The following is a 17,914-nucleotide window of genomic DNA, read 5'->3' as shown; positions in this document are numbered from 1 at the left end:
CCATTCTGTGTAAAATCTAGACATTATTGGTTTGAAAATCCCATTAAAACAGCATTTGGGTTGCTGCCATGTAATTGGCTGACTGGATAATTGCATGAAAGTACTGATGTACACGTGTTCCTTGTGAAGTGGCTGGAAAGGATCTGAATGCTTTGAACGATCAGTATTATTGGCACTAGTAATGTTTTATTTAATTTAAACTCATGATGCAATGCAATGCAATTTCCGATGGTTCTTTGAACTTAATGCTTCTCTCCAAACTAATCCTTTCCACTGCTCATTCTGCTCAGTTCTGTTTGTCACAGCTCAACATTATGTCATCAATAATTATTATATCATCTATTTATACAGCAAACAAATAAAGGATATGAGAAAGGTACTAAATGAAGGCAACTTTTGCAAATTATGCAAATTATATCAATGACGCATTCAATCATATTGTCATCACTGTCTCCAAAACACACTTCTTATCCGTGACAATCTGCATGTTATCTCTCAGACATCACCCAAATGTAACAGGCTGCACTCACATTCATTGCTGCAATGGCATGTCACTATCACATAACTCTGGCACTCTTTAGAATTGACTTAATATACTAATATCAATGCTGTAACAATGGTTTAATGCAGATACTAATTAAGCACAAGGAAAAGAACAAAAATTTAATAAATTGATAAATAAATTAATAAACGAACTACAGAAGAATAATGCTACATATATATATATATATATATATATATATATATATATATATATATATATATATATATATATATACACACCGGTCAGGCATAACATTATGACCACTGAGAGGTGAAATGAATAACACTGATTATCTCATCATGGCACCTGTTAGTGGGTGGGATATATTAGGCAGCAAGTGAACATTTTGTCCTCAAAGTTGATTTGTTAGAAGCAGGAAAAATGGGCAAGTGTAAGGATTTGAGTGAGTTTGACAAGGGCCAAATTATGATGGCTAGACGACTGGATCAGAGCATCTCCAAAACTGCAGCCCTTGTGGGGTGTTCCCAGTCTGCAGTGGTCAGTATCTATCAAAAGTGGTCCAAAGAAGGAATAATGGTGAACTGGCGACAGGGTCATGGACAGCCAAGGCTCATTAATGCACGTGGGGAGTGAAGGCTGATCCGTGTGATCCCAATCCAACAGACGAGCTACTGCTGAAGAAGTGGATGCTGGTTCTGATAGAAAGGTGTCAGAATACACAGTGCATCACAGTTTGTTGCGTGTGGAACTACATAGCCGTGCCCAGGTGGTCATAATGTTTTGCCTAGTCAGTGTAAATGCTGTCATTATATGAATAGAATCATACTGCTGGTGTTTTATTATTATTATTATTATTATTATTATTATTATTATTATTATTATTAGCTTCCAGTATATTTATGCAATTATTCCCAAGTAATGTCTTTTGAATTCGTACTAATAATGTTGTCTCTGAGAACTTTGCCATTATCTCTGCTGTCTCTGTAGTGTGTAGAAACTACAAATGAACTTATCTAGCTTTATTAGAGGTGTAAATAATGTAGGATAGAACAAAAGCTGTGTTTTGTTTTTTATTTAATATATATGTGATTAATGCCTCCGGGAAAAAACAAAACAAAAAAAACAATATGATGCTACTTTGGCTAATGATGTATCTTCTCCTTTAAAGGATGACGTAGTCTCTCTGAGTTTCCAGCTCGCCGGGTGAAACCCCTTACAGAAGAAGGAGTGTTTGTTTATTTTTATTTCGGTGTCGTCAGGTGTTCGTCAAAAAAATCTGCTGCTGAGACTTCACAGACAATATGGAGTTTTTAATAGGAAACCCTTTTGGTACACCTGTAGGTCAGCGAATAGGTGAGTGAAACACTTTAGATAATAAGACTGGACGCCGATTAGCCAGTGTGTTACACTTAATAGTAGCCATTACAATGACACATGCATTTTCTTTAAGTTTATTGCTGCATATTATAAATATATAATATCTTAAAAATAGCGTTTTAACAACTCACTAAAAAAATGCACCGCATTACGGATGGAATAAAACTTGACAAGCAAATGCACCGTTTAAGCTTAATCCTAGACTGACACCGCATCTGGCCAATCACACATTGGAGGTGGGATTAAATGCTGCACCTCTGTTTCTGATTGGTCTATTGTGAATCGCTTTGCTGTAGCTGATTTATGTGTTTTTGTATTTGCTGCAAAATATAACAATTGGGAGGTTTTTCTGTTTGTGCTTTGAAATGTCTGATAAATGGGTGTTTTTTTTATTTGTTCATTTTTACCCTGTACACTCACAACGATTAGTTTCAGTAGTAATGATAATAAAAACCATAATGATAATAGTAAGGCAGTGGTTGTTATTAAACAAAGCTTTTTACTCAACAGTGTAGTCAAGTCTTACACACCCTTCTCCTACATTCCAGCAACATCCCCTCCCTTTCAGTTGATCTATTAATTTGCCTGAATAAACCAGTGTGCCCAGGCAGCTGCCAGTAGCAGCGAGTGTGCCAAACCTAATGAACAAAGAATGAATTTAAGCAACACAACAGTGACTTGGCACAAACCAAATACTGGCTCAGTAAGAGCAACCCGAATAGCAAAAGTTAATCCTTTTGTTTGGGAGTTTGTTGCCCTACCCAGGTCCCAGAACCAATGTGGAACAAGAGTGTAATCAAATGGGCAGTAAATTACAGCCTCTGCCTGAAGCACTGGCAAAGCCCTATGCATCATAGATTCTTTCTGAATTAAATCCACTTTTCATCTAGCAAACACTCCGATTCAGCCCTAGGACTCATGCCTTTGTGCAAAATTTTCATATCTTTTTTTAAACTAAACCATTAGTTATTTTAGCAGTTCTGGCTTAATATTTTGCCAACAACCAGTTCATTGCAGTTTCAAGGTTGCAGCCACAGCTCTGAGTTGTAACATGATCTTACTCTAGCATAATAAATGAGGCAAGGGAAAGAGACACCTGTACAGAATGAGCTTTCACTTTTGCTGTAGGCCAAATGCATATTTCTATGCCCAAGGCTACTTACTGTAGTTTTACTTGATGCATATTTTACGTTACCCTCCCTAGCATACTTGTGATCTTATACTATCTGTGTTTAACTTAATCATGCATGAATCTATATATAATTTGGACGGTTTCTGCATGATGGTGTGAATGTGTGTGTTAGAATATGCCACAAGTTTGCAGTCTGAAGACTGGGGACTCAATATGGAGATCTGCGACATCATCTGTGAGACAGAAGATGGGTGTGTGTCCTGTCAATTCCAGCTTTTAGTATTTGTTTTCACTCAAATAGGTCATAGTAATTTTACAACACTGTGTTACATTTTTGTATTTGCCATATATTACATTCCTGTTACTTTCCTGTTGTGTTTTTTTAGCCCTAAAGATGCAATGAGAGCAATAAAAAAGAGGATTGTGGGCAATAGAAATTTTAAAGAGGTCATGCTGACATTAACAGTGAGTAGCTTGCTTTTTCTCCCTTTTAAAAAAGTGTTCAAATAGTGAAAGATAAAGAGAGATAACACAAACGTTTGTTCAAAAAGATGATATACATATACCCTTTTGATCTTATGTGTAACATCATATATGTGGTCTATCTCTTCCAATTGTCCTACACAAAGGTATATATTTTTATCCTTTTCAACTTTGGGAGTGCAAACCTTTTAACTCCATTGTGCATACATACTTAAGTCCGCCATTGACAGTTTCAACAGTCACTTAAATGACTGTTTCACTAACTAGAGCTGGTTACTAAAAAAATATCAATACTGTTAGAAACGCTGGTTCTATTACAATATACAATACTCTAATACTGACCAACTGCATTGTTACTCACAGGAGCAACTAGCTGTATGTTTCTACCAAATAGTTTGTCCTCATTTACAAATGAGGTAATCTGTGTGGTATCATAGTAAATTTGTTTTTCCACAGTTACCATATATTGTGAAAATGTCTTCAATCAATTGTGATATATTTACACTTTTCCCCGTAATGGTATGTCAGGTTCTGGAGGCCTGTGTGAAAAACTGTGGCTACCGGTTCCATCTCCTAGTGTCTTCCAGAGACTTTGTAGAAGGGGTTTTGGTCCGAACTATTTTAGATAGAAACGAACCTCCTTTCGTTGTTCGTGACAGAATACTGAGTATTATACAGGTAAGTGTCAATGTGGTGCTACCACATTATTATTATTATTATTATTATTATTATTATTATTATTATTTTTTATTTTTATTTTTTATTTTTATTTTTTTATACAGTAGATAGATAAGTTACAGTACACTAATTTGATTGGACAAGCAGCGCTCCAGAAATGCATAAAAGCACTGGCACATATCACTCTGCTTGTCTGCATAAAAGTGTACTTATTAGAGGCTGTCATTCAGCCTGTGCACGGTAACACTCTATCCAGCTGTGGCCTTTTTTTGGGAGCTATTCTTGTAATATTTGTTCATATTGTGTCTGAAATGTCAGTCCCTCAAAATGTATGAGTTTTAATAGTGCTGTTGTGTAAAAGCAATTGCATACTTGCAATTGAATTCAACATTTGGAAACCACATCCGTGCTGATATTCAGTACAGCAGCACTCTAAAACTCTAACTCTAAATGTTTGTTGTGAGTGTCATGCCACACAAAGTGCCATCCTGGGTGTGTCCAGTACCTCCCTTACTTTCTCTTTCTCTCTATCCAGGCCTGGGCTGATGCATTCCGTAGCTCTCCAGATTTGACCGGTGTAGTTTATGTGTATGAAGATCTCAGGAGAAAAGGAGTTAAGTTTCCTGTGGCTGAGTTGTGCAGTCCAATTCACACCCCTAGCAAGGTACATACACTGGCATTTTTTTAACGTCTTATTACATTTTATGCACTACCTACAAATAAATAAGGGAATAAACTAAGCACATATTCAGTCAAATGCCTGAATCTTGATATAAGACCTTAAACAGAACTCCTGGACTCTAATTAGACTAATGTACTGAGTGTTTTAGTACCTTTATTAAAGCCTGAAGGCAAATATATGTTGTGTGACACTGCTATGCTATCTGCTATTGGTATTTCTATTTATAGCTAGATTTCTTTAATGAAATAAAGTCAAAACATTTCTCAGTCCACTTAGACCCATCTCTTAGATTTTCCCATATCTTAGCATCTTAACTAATTATGCACTGATCTAGAATAAGAGCATATAAATCCTGTCACCATTATGTATTAGATGTTTTGTATAACTTGCAGACAGAAACATGAAGAGAGTTGACTTCCTCATTGTAAACATGCCAGTATCAGATTGGTAGTGCTTTATTGAAACGTAATATTTAGAGATAGCAGGGTTGATATTGTTTATAAAGAGCTCCTCGTGTTTAATACCTATACTGTATCATTTCTGCCAATTTTGTCAGAAAAATCTCTAAATTTATATAGGCCTTCCTGGGGCTGTTTTTTCCCCGTTTTATTTCTATAATTTGTTCTGTGGTTAATAGTCATATACTGCTTTTAGGCAATCCAAAGGTGCTTTACAATACATATAACAGTAAAAAAAATCATCATGGAATACAAATGCTGACAGCTAAAAAAAAAAAAAGAGCAACAAACCTTAGGGGATAGTTTAAAGGGCAGCAAAAAAAAAGATATACTGTACTTTATAAACCAAGATTTGAAGGTAGTGTTTGAGATTGGCTAACTGCACAAAGTCCTTGGACTAGAAGCTAAAGGAGAAAACATTAAAAGTGAATGTGCTGTTTTATAGGAATTCAGACTGATTTATAGTGAGAAGCCTAGGAGTTTTAAAAGCAAGATTTTGAGCTGATAATAGCGAGGAGAAGATTACAGTGGCTTACCGATTGTCGTTAAGTTCTGTTCCTTCCATCAGATCATAGTCAAAGCTCTTATTTAAGCTGAAGCACCTTAATCAGTTTATTGTGATTGCATTTAGAGATGAAATTGCTCTCAGTATTCTACTTTGAAACATACTGTATATACTGAAGGGTGTCAAATTAAATAAAAAGAGCATAAACTGTCTTAGTAAGGTGCTGCACCACTTTAACACCATTCATGTACCTTGGAATAGCTTCTACAAGTCTCTCTACTAGAAGAACACTATGAAGTATTAACACTAGTTTTCCTAAAGATACACTATATTGCCAAAAGTATTCGCTCACCCATCCAAATAATCAGAATCAGGTGTTCCAATCACTTCCATGGCCACAGGTGTATAAAATCAAGCACCTAGGCATGCAGACTGTTTTTACAAACATTTGTGAAAGAATGGGTCGCTCTCAGGAGCTCAGTGAATTCCAGCGTGGAACTGTGATAGGATGCCACCTGTGCAACAAATCCAGTCGTGAAATTTCCTCGCTCCTAAATATTCCACAGTCAACTGTCAGCTGTATTATAAGGACATGGAAGTGTTTGGGAACGACAGCAACTCAGCCACGAAGTGGTAGGCCACGTAAACTGACGGAGCGGGGTCAGCGGATGCTGAGGCGCATAGTGCGAAGAGGTCGCCAACTTTCTGCAGAGTCAATCGCTACAGACCTCCAAACTTCATGTGGCCTTCAGATTAGCTCAAGAACAGTGCGCAGAGAGCTTCATGGAATGGGTTTCCATGGCCGAGCAGCTGCATTCAAGCCATACATCACCAAGTGCAATGCAAAGCGTCGGATGCAGTGGTGTAAAGCACGCCGCCACTGGACTCTAGAGCATTGGAGACGCGTTCTCTGGAGTGACGAATCACGCTTCTCCATCTGGCAATCTGATGGACGAGTCTGGGTGTGGCGGTTGCCAGGAGAACGGTACTTGTCTGACTGCATTGTGCCAAGTGTAAAGTTTAGTGGAGGGGGATTATGGTGTGGGGTTGTTTTTCAGGAGCTGGGCTTGGCCCCTTAGTTCCAGTGAAAGGAACTCTGAATGCTTCAGCATACCAAGACATTTTGGACAATTCCATGCTCCCAACTTTGTGGGAACAGTTTGGAGCTGGCCCCTTCCTCTTCCAACATGACTGTGCACCAGTGCACAAAGCAAGGTCCATAAAGACATGGATGACAGAGTCTGGTGTGGATGAACTTGACTGGCCTGCACAGAGTCCTGACCTCAACCCGATAGAACACCTTTGGGATGAATTAGAGCGGAGACTGAGAGCCAGGCCTTCTCGTCCAACATCAGTGTGTGACCTCACAAATGCGCTTCTGGAAGAATGGTCAAAAATTCCCATAAACACACTCCTAAACCTTGTGGACAGCCTTCCCAGAAGAGTTGAAGCTGTTATAGCTGCAAAGGGTGGACCAACGTCATATTGAACCCTATGGATTAGGAATGGGATGTCACTTAAGTTCATATGCGAGTCAAGGCAGGTGAGCGAATACTTTTGGCAATATAGTGTATCTCTTTAGTGCATCATTTTATGACTTCAGCAAGATACCAGTTTGCATCTTACAAGAACATTGTCATCTTTATTGTACAGAGAAGTCAGAACAGCTTTAACATTTAACAGAAGCATAAGCTTGATCACAAACCTCTAATGTGAGGTGAAAGGAAAAGTCTCTCCATCACTGAATGCACTCTAAATCAGTGTGTTACTGCATGTTGAAATTCTTTGTTACCCCATGCAAATGATGTTTTGCCTTGTTTTCTTACAGCTTCATGTTTCCTGCACAGGTGTTCTAGTAATCCCATTGAGGAACATGATGTTGTATGCACACAGTGCACCACTCTGACCCAAAACCTTTATATTTTTGCCACTCTAAATGCTAGAACTTTTGATTGAATTACAGAAGGCACGTTGGCTTAGTGGTTAGCACGTTTGCATCATACCTCCGGAGTTGGGGGTTGGGGGAATGATTCTTGCCTCTGTGCTGTGTGTGCAGACTTTGCATGTTCTCCCTGTGCTTCAGGGGTTTACTCTGGGTTACTCTCACAATATAAAGATATGAGTTTTATGCTGATTGGCATTTTTTAATTGTTTATAATGTGTTGGATAAGCAGTACAGACAGTCGATGGATGGAGGGAGGGATTAATTTAATTGCAAATATACTATGCTATTTGTAACTTATCTATTTGTTGATTAGTTATAAAAATAGCTATAGGTGCACTAAATTGCCAAAAGCATGTGGATACCTGACCATCACACCCCTGCCCGCTAACCACCCCCTCCTCATTTTTGCTGTTATAATAACCTCTACTCAACTGGGTAGGCTTTCCTTTAGATTTTCGAATGTAGCTGTGGGATTTTGTGCTCATTCAGCCACAAGAGCATTAGTGAGGTTGTCAAGTATGAAGACCTGGTGTGTGATTGGTGTTCCAGTTTATCCCAAATCTGTTCAGTGGCTTTAAGTTCAGGGCTCGGGCAACTCAAATTCGTTTACACTAACCATGGCAAACCATGGCTTCATGGACATCACTTTGTGCTGGAACAGGTTTGGGTCTCTTCTTTCCAGTAAAGGGAAACTGTAATTCTACAGTGTACAATGACATTCTAGATACTTGTGTGCTTAAAACTTTGTGGCAACCAAATATGGATGCACTGGTTAGGTATCTACATACTGTTGACCATATAGTGTTTATTTTGACAATTAAGTATTTATCCAGTTGGTTCGGAGCTTGAGTGTAATCAAGTTTTGAAATAAAATGTGCTTTAGAAATTTAGAATTGTGATGACGGTAGAGCTCACATGCGAGAATGTGTTTACAACATTTTTTGGAAGTTTTAGAAAAACCTACTTATCCAAATAATATTGTGCTCCCAAGTGGTCTATTTCCCCTGATGGGTGGATGGGTATAGGGGTGGCTGATAAAGCTGTACAGGGAAACATGTGGTTGGAGGTACAGTCAGTAATTTAATACCTACAGTGTGCACCCATATGGTAGCTGTACCTGGTAAATGAGTGTAGCTTCAAGGTAGGAGTAATCTAGTAACCTGCTGTATTAAACATTTGTTACACAGTGTAGCAGGTGTGCTTTCTATTCTGCTCTCCCACTGATCTCTCAGTGATTAACTGCTTTTATAATTATTGGTTCATTTTGCAGGTGAAAAAGTTGACGTCTGAACTGAAAACTGTTTACAGTAACCTTAAAGTGATGTCAGAAATAATGAGTTGTCCGGATGTCAGGAATCCTGGGCGCAATCAGCAGTCAAATACAGAACTCCTGAAGGTCAGAGAATGCAAATACATCCTGCAACATACATGTTGTCATTTAAAACAATGCTTTAACATATTAGTTCTGGCAATAATCTTGACATTTTCTGTCCTCCATGTACAAGAATGTAGATGAACCTGACTGCGTATCTTTGTTTACTTTTCTGTCAGTAGCAGTTGTACTCCACATGTAAAGAGAAGCAGGACCAAATAGTTCATCTCATTCCCAGAGTAACTGACGAGAAACTGGTAGAGCAGATGTTGGTTGCTAATGATGACATGAACACAACCTTCACAGAATATCACAGGTTAGACACAGCTTCAAGAACCTAATGATTAAACCATAATTGCAATGTTATAGTAATGCTGTCTATTTAATACAAAATGGTTGATCACTGTGTACAAGAAAAAAATTTTCGAGCAGTGGGAGGTTCGTAGAAGAATCTACTCAAGCATTTGTTGTGATCTTATCCACAAAATGTCAGTGATTTTGATTATTGTCACTCATTCGGTTTCCAGTTTTGAGAAGCGTCTCAGCAGGCAGAATTCTAAACAGTTGGTAAGGAGGTGTAATACATTATTGTTTGTAAATTCATTTTGTGTTGTGTTATATGTATATTTTTTTACAACATTCTCGATTTTATTCAGGCTGCCAACCTCATTGACCTCGAAGCACCTTTTAAACCACAATGCCAATCACAACTGGAAACTCCTGTATGTGAACCAATCAGTCAAACAGTCAGCAGTCTGTCAAGTCACATGTCACATCTGAGTAAGTACTTATATTTTGTTCTCAAACTGCTAATATTGGTGTTATGGAATCCTGATTAATTTTTCTACAGCACAGTTCTGACAGCTGCCCTGACTGCAAGCTAAAGTACAGGTTTATATAAAGGCACTCACTCTACTAAATTTGATAGCAACACCCTTCACAGAGACATTCAAGGCAGATGCTCTATACTAACTGAGTTAATAAACCATATGTTCTTTTTTTTGACATGGTGTAGTCTTATGTGAGGTCTCCAGTGGAGTCTCCAGGGTTAGCATGACCTAACAGTCAGAGGTAAAGGATAAAAACAGAGGATTTTGTGGTTTCTTAGTCACATGACAGGCTGACGCACTTGACACATCACAAGAATGGAAAAAACAGATTTTAATGTGGAATCAGTGTTTATAGCTGTTTGGTTGTTAGTTAGTACCATTTATTTAATCAGGATAAAAAATTGAGCGTCTATTACAAGAGTCACATCACCAAGGAAAAAACATACATATGTACAATCGAAATAACTTCCATCCTGATTGTAATGCCATAAATTTAACAACGAAGGCAGCACAATAAATTTAAAGTTGTTCCTCACTGATGAAGCATTAAAGTTAAAACTGTTTATTCCCAGCTTGGATCTAACACAAGCCAAGATAACGTGAAGTAATGTTCATATTTTACAGAAATAATGTCCACCAGTCCTCCAACTTTTTGATAACAGGACCTTCTCTTGCATATGATTCAAAACCTTAAATGTAGTTATTATCATCCTTTGTTAAAAAAAATGTTAATGCTGAAAGATTGTTGTTGTATAAGCGCAATAAACTTATAAAACACTCATTTCTAAGAATATTGCTCCAATTTGGGCCCTGCCCATCACACCACCCTGTCATTGATTATCTTTCTATAATTTACTGTAAATAGTAATAATTCATCCTTATTGATGATGATGATTTTTGTAGGCACAGAGGATAAGGAAATTATTCAGAGACATGATTCACCAGAGAACCTTCAAGATGGGTAAAATACTCGATCAGTTATTTACTTGATTATTCATTTACAGTATTTACTTGAGATATTTACTACTAATGACTTGAGTGTAGCAATTTTTTGTGTAAAAGTGGTATGTTTGTGTTTGTGTGTCAGGGAGAGTGTATTAGATGAACTGGCAGCAGGAAGCAGTCAGGTACACAGTGCTGGAGGGGTAAGCAGCACTGATTTTATGCTTTTCTAAAATACTTAATACATGTACTCGGAAATCCTTTCTAACGTGAGGCATTCTGATTTTAGTCATAGTTTCTAGTATAAGTGCTTTAGTAGCTTGCATAACTGTTATGCACTTAATATAATAGCTAGCATAAGCCTTATTTATGTTTGTGATTCAGGAATTCAGATTTTTTTGTAGCATAGCCATTGTTCGACATTTCTAGCTGAGTCTGATAGTATCTGTCAGTCACTGAAAAACCTGTCTGTCTATGTGAAGGATAAGAGCCTAGACTCCACCCTCCTTGGCTCCTCACCCCAGTTTTATTGGATGGTGGAAAAGGGAATGGTGGGTCTTGAGCATGCACTGTGCATGCTTTTTGAAAATGCTGAGCCTGCATGCCCATTGCAAAAGGGGTGTTTTGTATGTGGTTTCTTTTAGGAGTGGCTGAATCTCTTTCATTCTAATATGCAAAGCGGAGCCTTACAGATCATTCCCTGATGTTCTGTGAGTGCTTTTTCTAAAGGTGGCAGGTGGCAGGTGGCAGATCTCTCCTTTAATAACTATTGCATTTGCTGAATGGATCACATAATTGCTTTTTTTTTTTTCTTAAAGCAATGCAAGGCAATGTTCTGTATTCTTGTGTAGTGCTGCTAAAACTACTGTGCATGATGGGTGTCTTTTTCTTCTCAGTGGCTCAGTATTATAAACTTAAAGGTTATGATCAAATGATTTTTCAGCACCCAGCTCATTTTTTTTGTATTTTTTATTTTTTATTAGATTCCTGTCAATCAGAGTGACATGATGGAGAATATTGAGCAGTGGCTTGATGTAGATGATGTGGATGATGTGAGTGAGAAATGACGTCCTACACACAATGCACTTACACTATGCACCACCTAGCGTATGAATGTTAGAAGGGTAGTGCCTCAGATGGAACACCAACTTTTTTTTACTAGCCAGAAGTATAAATAAATGATGTAAAATGCATGACAACGTTAGCTTTGACAGAATACAATGATTTTTAAAATGTTGAAAAAGTCACGGGCTAATTTTTAAAGACATTTGTAAGATGCCTTGTCCATCTGAGTGTTGTGTCCAGCAGAGGGCCATCTTTTTCATTTTTCATCCAGCGTCAGGGCCTAATAGCTTCGCTCCTCTTCCGCTATGTAAGCAAAGCTACAAGCCTTGAGTGCATGAAGTGGCCCACATTCTACACTTCGCCTTTTCAGTTGAATAAGTGCATCATCCGGATACCTAAAGTGCACTTCTTCTTCTTCTTCTTCTTGGAATTTTCAGTGTGAACAAACTACTCACACAGTGTAAACTACAAAATGGAAATCTTGGATATACCTTTAGATTGCGAGCTATTCACTGCACCATGCATCACTCTTCATACCCAGATTGCTTTGTGAGTTCATGTGGTGTTTAAAGGATTATTGTTATAGTTACCTAATTACACTACACACATTCCATTGTAGATTTTCGTGTAAGTGAAGAGTTTGTGAGCTTCATTAGCTTCGTAAGTTCATGTGGCATTTAAAGGATTGTTACTGTTACCTAATTAAAGTACACACATTCCCTTGTAAAGTCTCCGTAGTTCATAGCAGTTACTGAAGACGCAGGACGCAAGTTCAAAAAGTCAGCAAGTTGTTTATTAGGGTTAATCCAGTCCTAGAACAGGTTTAATGGAGAAACTAAGGAAAATGTTGAAGGTCAAAACCAGGAATCACAAAACATGCAAACAAGAAAACAAAGCTTAGAATTAACGCCACGAATGTGCAGTAAGACAAACAGCCAGGAGTGTGTAAACTCACAAACTAATTACAGGCTTAACACTGAACATATTAACACAGTTGAGAAACACACCAGTGACAGGACGAGACTAGATTGGTGTGTTTCTAGAATGTGAACTCGAAACAAAACACTAAACCCTTACTGACAGTAGAGTATTAATGACTAGAATAAATTAATTTGTAAGAGCATGTCCTTAATAAATTCTCTCAGGTCTGTTTTGAAAATTCCTCTCATTAACTTTAGCTTCCACTAAAAATAGCCACTCGTGCATTCCAGTCATAACTCCTTGACATTCAAAGACACACAAACACACACAGAGTGCAGAGTTATGATCCAGATAGTGCTAGTGTGGGTGTTAACATGCCCACTAGAATCAGTGAGATGTGCACATATCAAAATTGTATATACATAACATTCAGACAGAAGGCTCTCAAAACTAAACACTTGTGTCATTAACCTTATAATGTTCAATTAAACCAGAACTTCTCAAGCAAAATTTCTGCTCCATCAATCTAATCTATAGTAATGTAGTGCTTAGGTGTAGCTTACTCTTGCATGGACTGTGACTGCAAATGCAGAATAAATGTACAGGAAATTGCATTATTTCTCAATGTACTGAAGGACAGCTTAGATTAGTTATTCTGCTTATACTCTATGTAGGTTTTAGGATTAATATTAATGATCCTAATCCTTGTTAAAAGATATACATGTTCACGCATCTTTGATAAAATTTACTGAACTGGAATCTGATCCAAGAGTGTTGTGTGCTTAATAGATCGTTATTCTGATCAGATCAACACAAACCTAGACATATAACCTGTAGAAATCCATTCCATCCATTTGACTGTTTTTATTTTTCCACAAATCACAGAATCGTTTATATCCACCAACAGGAAATGAGAAAGAAAGAGCATTCTCTCTCTCTCTGATGTAGTACTAGATGTAGAACTTGAATGTGCTTTTAGAATGCAATAAGGGCTTTTTTCTGTTTTCGGATATTTGGATTGTATAACACTTCTGCTTGTGTCTGTGATGCAGGATGATGACTTGGAAGATGGGGGTGTCACAAGTGAAGGTATGTTTTTTGTTTTTTTTCTCCCCAACATATTAACTTTTTACATTTCCCTTTAGTATTCCAAAGAAAACAGTAAATATTCAGCCTAGCAGTGTAATCCGGCGATGAAATAGGGTGACTAGTAAATATGTACAGTCAAAACAGTGAAAAATTATCAGTTTTTTCATAACCAGTAGCAGCAATATTCTCATTTTCCTTTACCAAAAAAAAAAGGTTTTTCACAGAATAGAGCCTTGTCCCTCTCCTTGACTTTCCTACAGAGTTTGATAAGTTTTTGGCAGGCAGAGCGAAAGCAGCCGAGCGTCTTCCCTCGGTGAAACCTTCATCTAATGATCACATGCCCTCACGACCATAGTTCTTTACAGGAGCACAGTCATCAACCCACCGTCAACAATATGTAGCATAAACTTCATTGGTTTGTGCCATTATGCTTTATGTAAGGGGATTTATATTGTATTTATATGGTGCTGTATCATCTGTCCTTCTTGCACATTTTTAAACTATAGGGTCATGTCGTTGTTATAATCTAGTTTATATTGTTTTGGGTTTTTTTCCTCACATGGGTACTGTGTAGTGTCATAACATGAATTTGAAATGTTCCACTGACGGTTTATTGGTTTGTAGATTTCAACTGGCTATTAGAGGTTATCCCATTACGGTTATCTGGAACACAGAACAAACTATTATTTTAATGTATAAGTTATATGCAGTTCTCACAAACAAAAAGCATTACAAATACAAAGTTCACTCTGCTTCATTCTTAAGTTTGGGTTAATGTTGGTGGGTTTCCTCAGTTCTCAGATATCTTCCTACCTCCCAAAAACATGCTGTACTGACTATACTAAATTGCCTCTAGGTGTGAATAAGTGTATGAATGTGGTTCTCTGTGATGTACTTGTGACTTATTTAGGGTGCAATCCTGCTCTCATGTCCAGTGTTCCTGGGATAAAACCATTAGGATGGATGGATGAATGGGTGGGTGCATGGATGTATGGATGGATTTGAAGGGATGGATGGGTGGGTGGGAGTATGGGTGGATGAATTATTGGATGGATGGATGAGTGGGAGTATGGATGGATGGATGGATGAGTGGGAGTATGGATGGGTGGATGGATGGGTGGTAGGATTCTATTACAATGTCTGCCAACTCTAGTCATTGTCATCTGCAAGTGGAGCTCTAACGCACATCCAGGCTCAGTATAGGTGGTGCCATATCTGCCAAGGAGTGTTGTGTAACGGACTACATGCTGAATTATATCTGATATCTGATTACAACAAAGGATTCGTTTGAAAATACACTTAATTGAACGAGTTACTTTTTTATGGATTACTTGGTTACATTTTTAATCAGTAATTTATTGAGAATGCCCTTAAACTGTCTTATGTCTATGTCACTAATGTCAGAGAGTTGCCTAGTTATCTGCTAGCTATCTACTGCAATATTAATTGATTGTCTATTTCATCACATTGCTTTCCTATTTATTTAACTTCCACCATGCATTTAGTAATCTCAGCTAATAACAGAAGGCGGTGTAACTTTTCTGTAGACAAATGGCTAGGTTCAGGTTGCTCTAGTGTACCCTTGAGTACAAGATTGTTTTGAGTTTTAAGCTGATTCTTTTTATATAGATTGGTGTATAGGTGAAATCATTTAACAAAGCACAAAGTTCACATTCTTCATTTTCAAAACAGACACTGTGTTCAGGGAGTGTTACATATGAGACCTGTAAAGCTGCTTTGAGACAATGTACCCCCCAGAAAGTTAACTAGCCAACTAGCTGGTCTGCATGTTGCATGTTTATTTGTAGATCCAAAAATTAGTTCTGTAAGTGTAATTAATATTAAATCCATATTAAACAAATAGTTATTTTTCAAAATTCTAATGGTTTAAAAGGTACATGTTCAAGAAGAACTTTTTATTTTATTTTATTTTATTTTATTTTATTTTATTTTATTATGGCACATGGAAATGTAAAACATTGTAGAATGTTAATATACAATGTATATAATTATATGTATGGGGGGTGAATAAGCCATGCTTTTAGATGAATTCTGTCATTTTATTTTCTTCTAATGAAAGGAGTGTTATTCTACATTCTCAGTACTTAAGGTTATATTACCTAAAATATAATGAGCGGGTAAACTATATGCATGTTATTAATAGTTGCTAATGTATTTCTAATTGCGCACAAGAATATGAAGCCAATAAATCGATTAGATTCAAGGCAGTCCAAAATAAATCCAAGAGTTCTCAGACTATACTCCACTAACATGATTTGTCAGTAATCTCCCCAATACCGCTGTCAATCCCCTTCAGTCAGGCACCTGGAAAAGTTATTGAAGTTAAGGCATTTTTAAAAGTTTCATTAATCAGTAATTATGGACTCCATATAGGTGAAATGTAATCAAGCAAAGTGGAGACGAAGAGTTCAACTGGGGCGAGTGGTTATGTTTTGTGTTGTGAAAGTTTGATAGTTTGTATGGTTTGGATTTGTACAAGGTTATAAAATATTGTATGTTATAGTACATTAATAAAATATCTGAAAATCTCTGGACTGTGTTTTTCTGCCTTATATTAAATACTTTAAAGAATTTTATATTAAATGCTTTAAAGAGTTTCTGGAGTAAATTAGCCGGTCATCACCCTGATTTATTTCTAATAAATAAGTGCTTCTTGACAGTACTATCCACCAGGGGGCGAAATGCTGCATATATTGTGTACAAACCCTGTCCTTCCAGAGGAAAACAAACAGTCAAACAAATTGTGGAGTAATTAAATACACTGTTTTTGTGTCTGAGAAAACATTATTACCTTATTGGAGATATCCGTTCAAAAAAATTACACTTTAAAGTTACTCTCAGAAAACTGACATCTAAATTAGACATGGGTAATATCGGTCATGAGTCCAGCTGAAGGGACGTATTAACGGACTAGGCCTCCAAGAACGTATGTTTTGTGTCTGTGCATATAGATTAGGATTAGGGCTCTGCTCTTGTACAATACTCATACTAAACCCAACAATGGTGTGTAGAACTCTAGGATGTGAACGTGAACACATCCAAAAAGTCATTGCTTAGTACAAATTCCTCTGACTGCAAAAGTGGTTGCCTGGTGATAAACAGACAGGGAAATACAAGAAATATTTTCTTCATGTAGCACTGCAGTAATTATAGAACTAAAGGAGTGAATTCTTTTTAGTAATATATTCCCTTTCACAATAAGTGAAGAATGGATGAGACCACATTAAAAAAAATACAATTAAGATCCAAAATCAAAAGTTATTATTCACACCCATACCTTACAGTAGATGTTACCTGTTTGAACCCTGAAAAGTATGTATTAATAAGTTATAGTCCATTTGGAGGACTATGCCCACTTTGGGGCTTTGATTATATATTTTTTTATATATATTTTTTTTTTTATATATTTTTCCCCCCACTATCTCTCTCTGCATCACTGAATTTAAAATATACTAGAAACAGGTCCCCAGGTCTTTTCAAAGATAACTGAATCAAAAACAACAAACAAAGAACAAATAAAACCCAAAGGTTTATAACAAGATACATTAAAAATGTTACATGTGGGAACCTAGCTATCTGGATGACAACTAACCAAACGATAAAGCATGAATATAAAAGGTGTACACACAATTGCAGGTTTTCGTGATGTAAAAAACAAAATTGAAACCAAGATAAATTATGTCAAAGCAAAAAGTTGACAATAAACCGGTTGCATAAGTATGCATGACCTTTTAAAATGGGGAATGTGGCTGTGCTAAGAACAAACCAACTTTTGGATGGACCTTATGAAACTTTAATCTGGGTCTAAATAAACAAATGCAGGCATGAATGGGGCCTGGTTTTAAATCTCATTCTCACCCACTTCCTAAGGAATGACAAATCCAGCTTTAATTAGTTCTGTTTCCTAAA

At 37.0% G+C, this 17,914-nt stretch overlaps 1 protein-coding gene across 2 annotated transcripts; it reads left to right on the top strand.

The window, feature by feature from the left end:
• The first annotated feature begins 1,689 nt into the window (after window positions 1–1,689).
• On the top strand, window positions 1,690–16,533 carry tom1 (target of myb1 membrane trafficking protein). Of its 2 annotated transcripts, XM_058417339.1 has the most exons (15): window positions 1,691–1,858; window positions 3,187–3,265; window positions 3,401–3,479; window positions 4,026–4,175; window positions 4,711–4,839; window positions 9,036–9,161; window positions 9,320–9,453; window positions 9,665–9,704; window positions 9,794–9,917; window positions 10,871–10,928; window positions 11,055–11,112; window positions 11,392–11,460; window positions 11,893–11,961; window positions 13,948–13,984; window positions 14,245–16,533. In XM_058417339.1, the coding sequence occupies exons 1-15, from the start codon at window positions 1,807–1,809 to the stop codon at window positions 14,337–14,339; spliced, it is 1,299 nt and encodes a 432-aa protein (XP_058273322.1). In that variant the 5' UTR covers window positions 1,691–1,806; the 3' UTR covers window positions 14,340–16,533. The 2 variants fall into 2 exon arrangements, with proteins under 2 accessions (XP_058273324.1, XP_058273322.1); XM_058417341.1 differs by lacking the exon at window positions 11,392–11,460 and having other exon boundaries at window positions 1,690–1,858.
• The last annotated feature ends 1,381 nt before the right edge of the window (window positions 16,534–17,914 follow it).

This window comes from Hemibagrus wyckioides, linkage group LG02 (genome assembly GCF_019097595.1).
Source record: "Hemibagrus wyckioides isolate EC202008001 linkage group LG02, SWU_Hwy_1.0, whole genome shotgun sequence".
Classification (NCBI taxonomy): Eukaryota; Metazoa; Chordata; class Actinopteri; order Siluriformes; family Bagridae; genus Hemibagrus; species Hemibagrus wyckioides.
Note: the sequence above shows the minus strand (reverse complement) of the source record. Positions and strands in the feature narration are given on the sequence as shown.

Bases quoted from the DNA above. Each gene is read 5' to 3' on its own strand.
- tom1 (XM_058417339.1), top strand. From the start codon at position 1,807: ATGGAGTTTTTAATAGGAAACCCTTTTGGTACACCTGTAGGTCAGCGA. The intron at 9,454-9,664 runs GTTAGACACAGC...TTCGGTTTCCAG, and splicing joins ACCTTCACAGAATATCACAG to TTTTGAGAAGCGTCTCAGCA. The intron at 9,918-10,870 runs GTAAGTACTTAT...TGATTTTTGTAG, and splicing joins AAGTCACATGTCACATCTGA to GCACAGAGGATAAGGAAATT.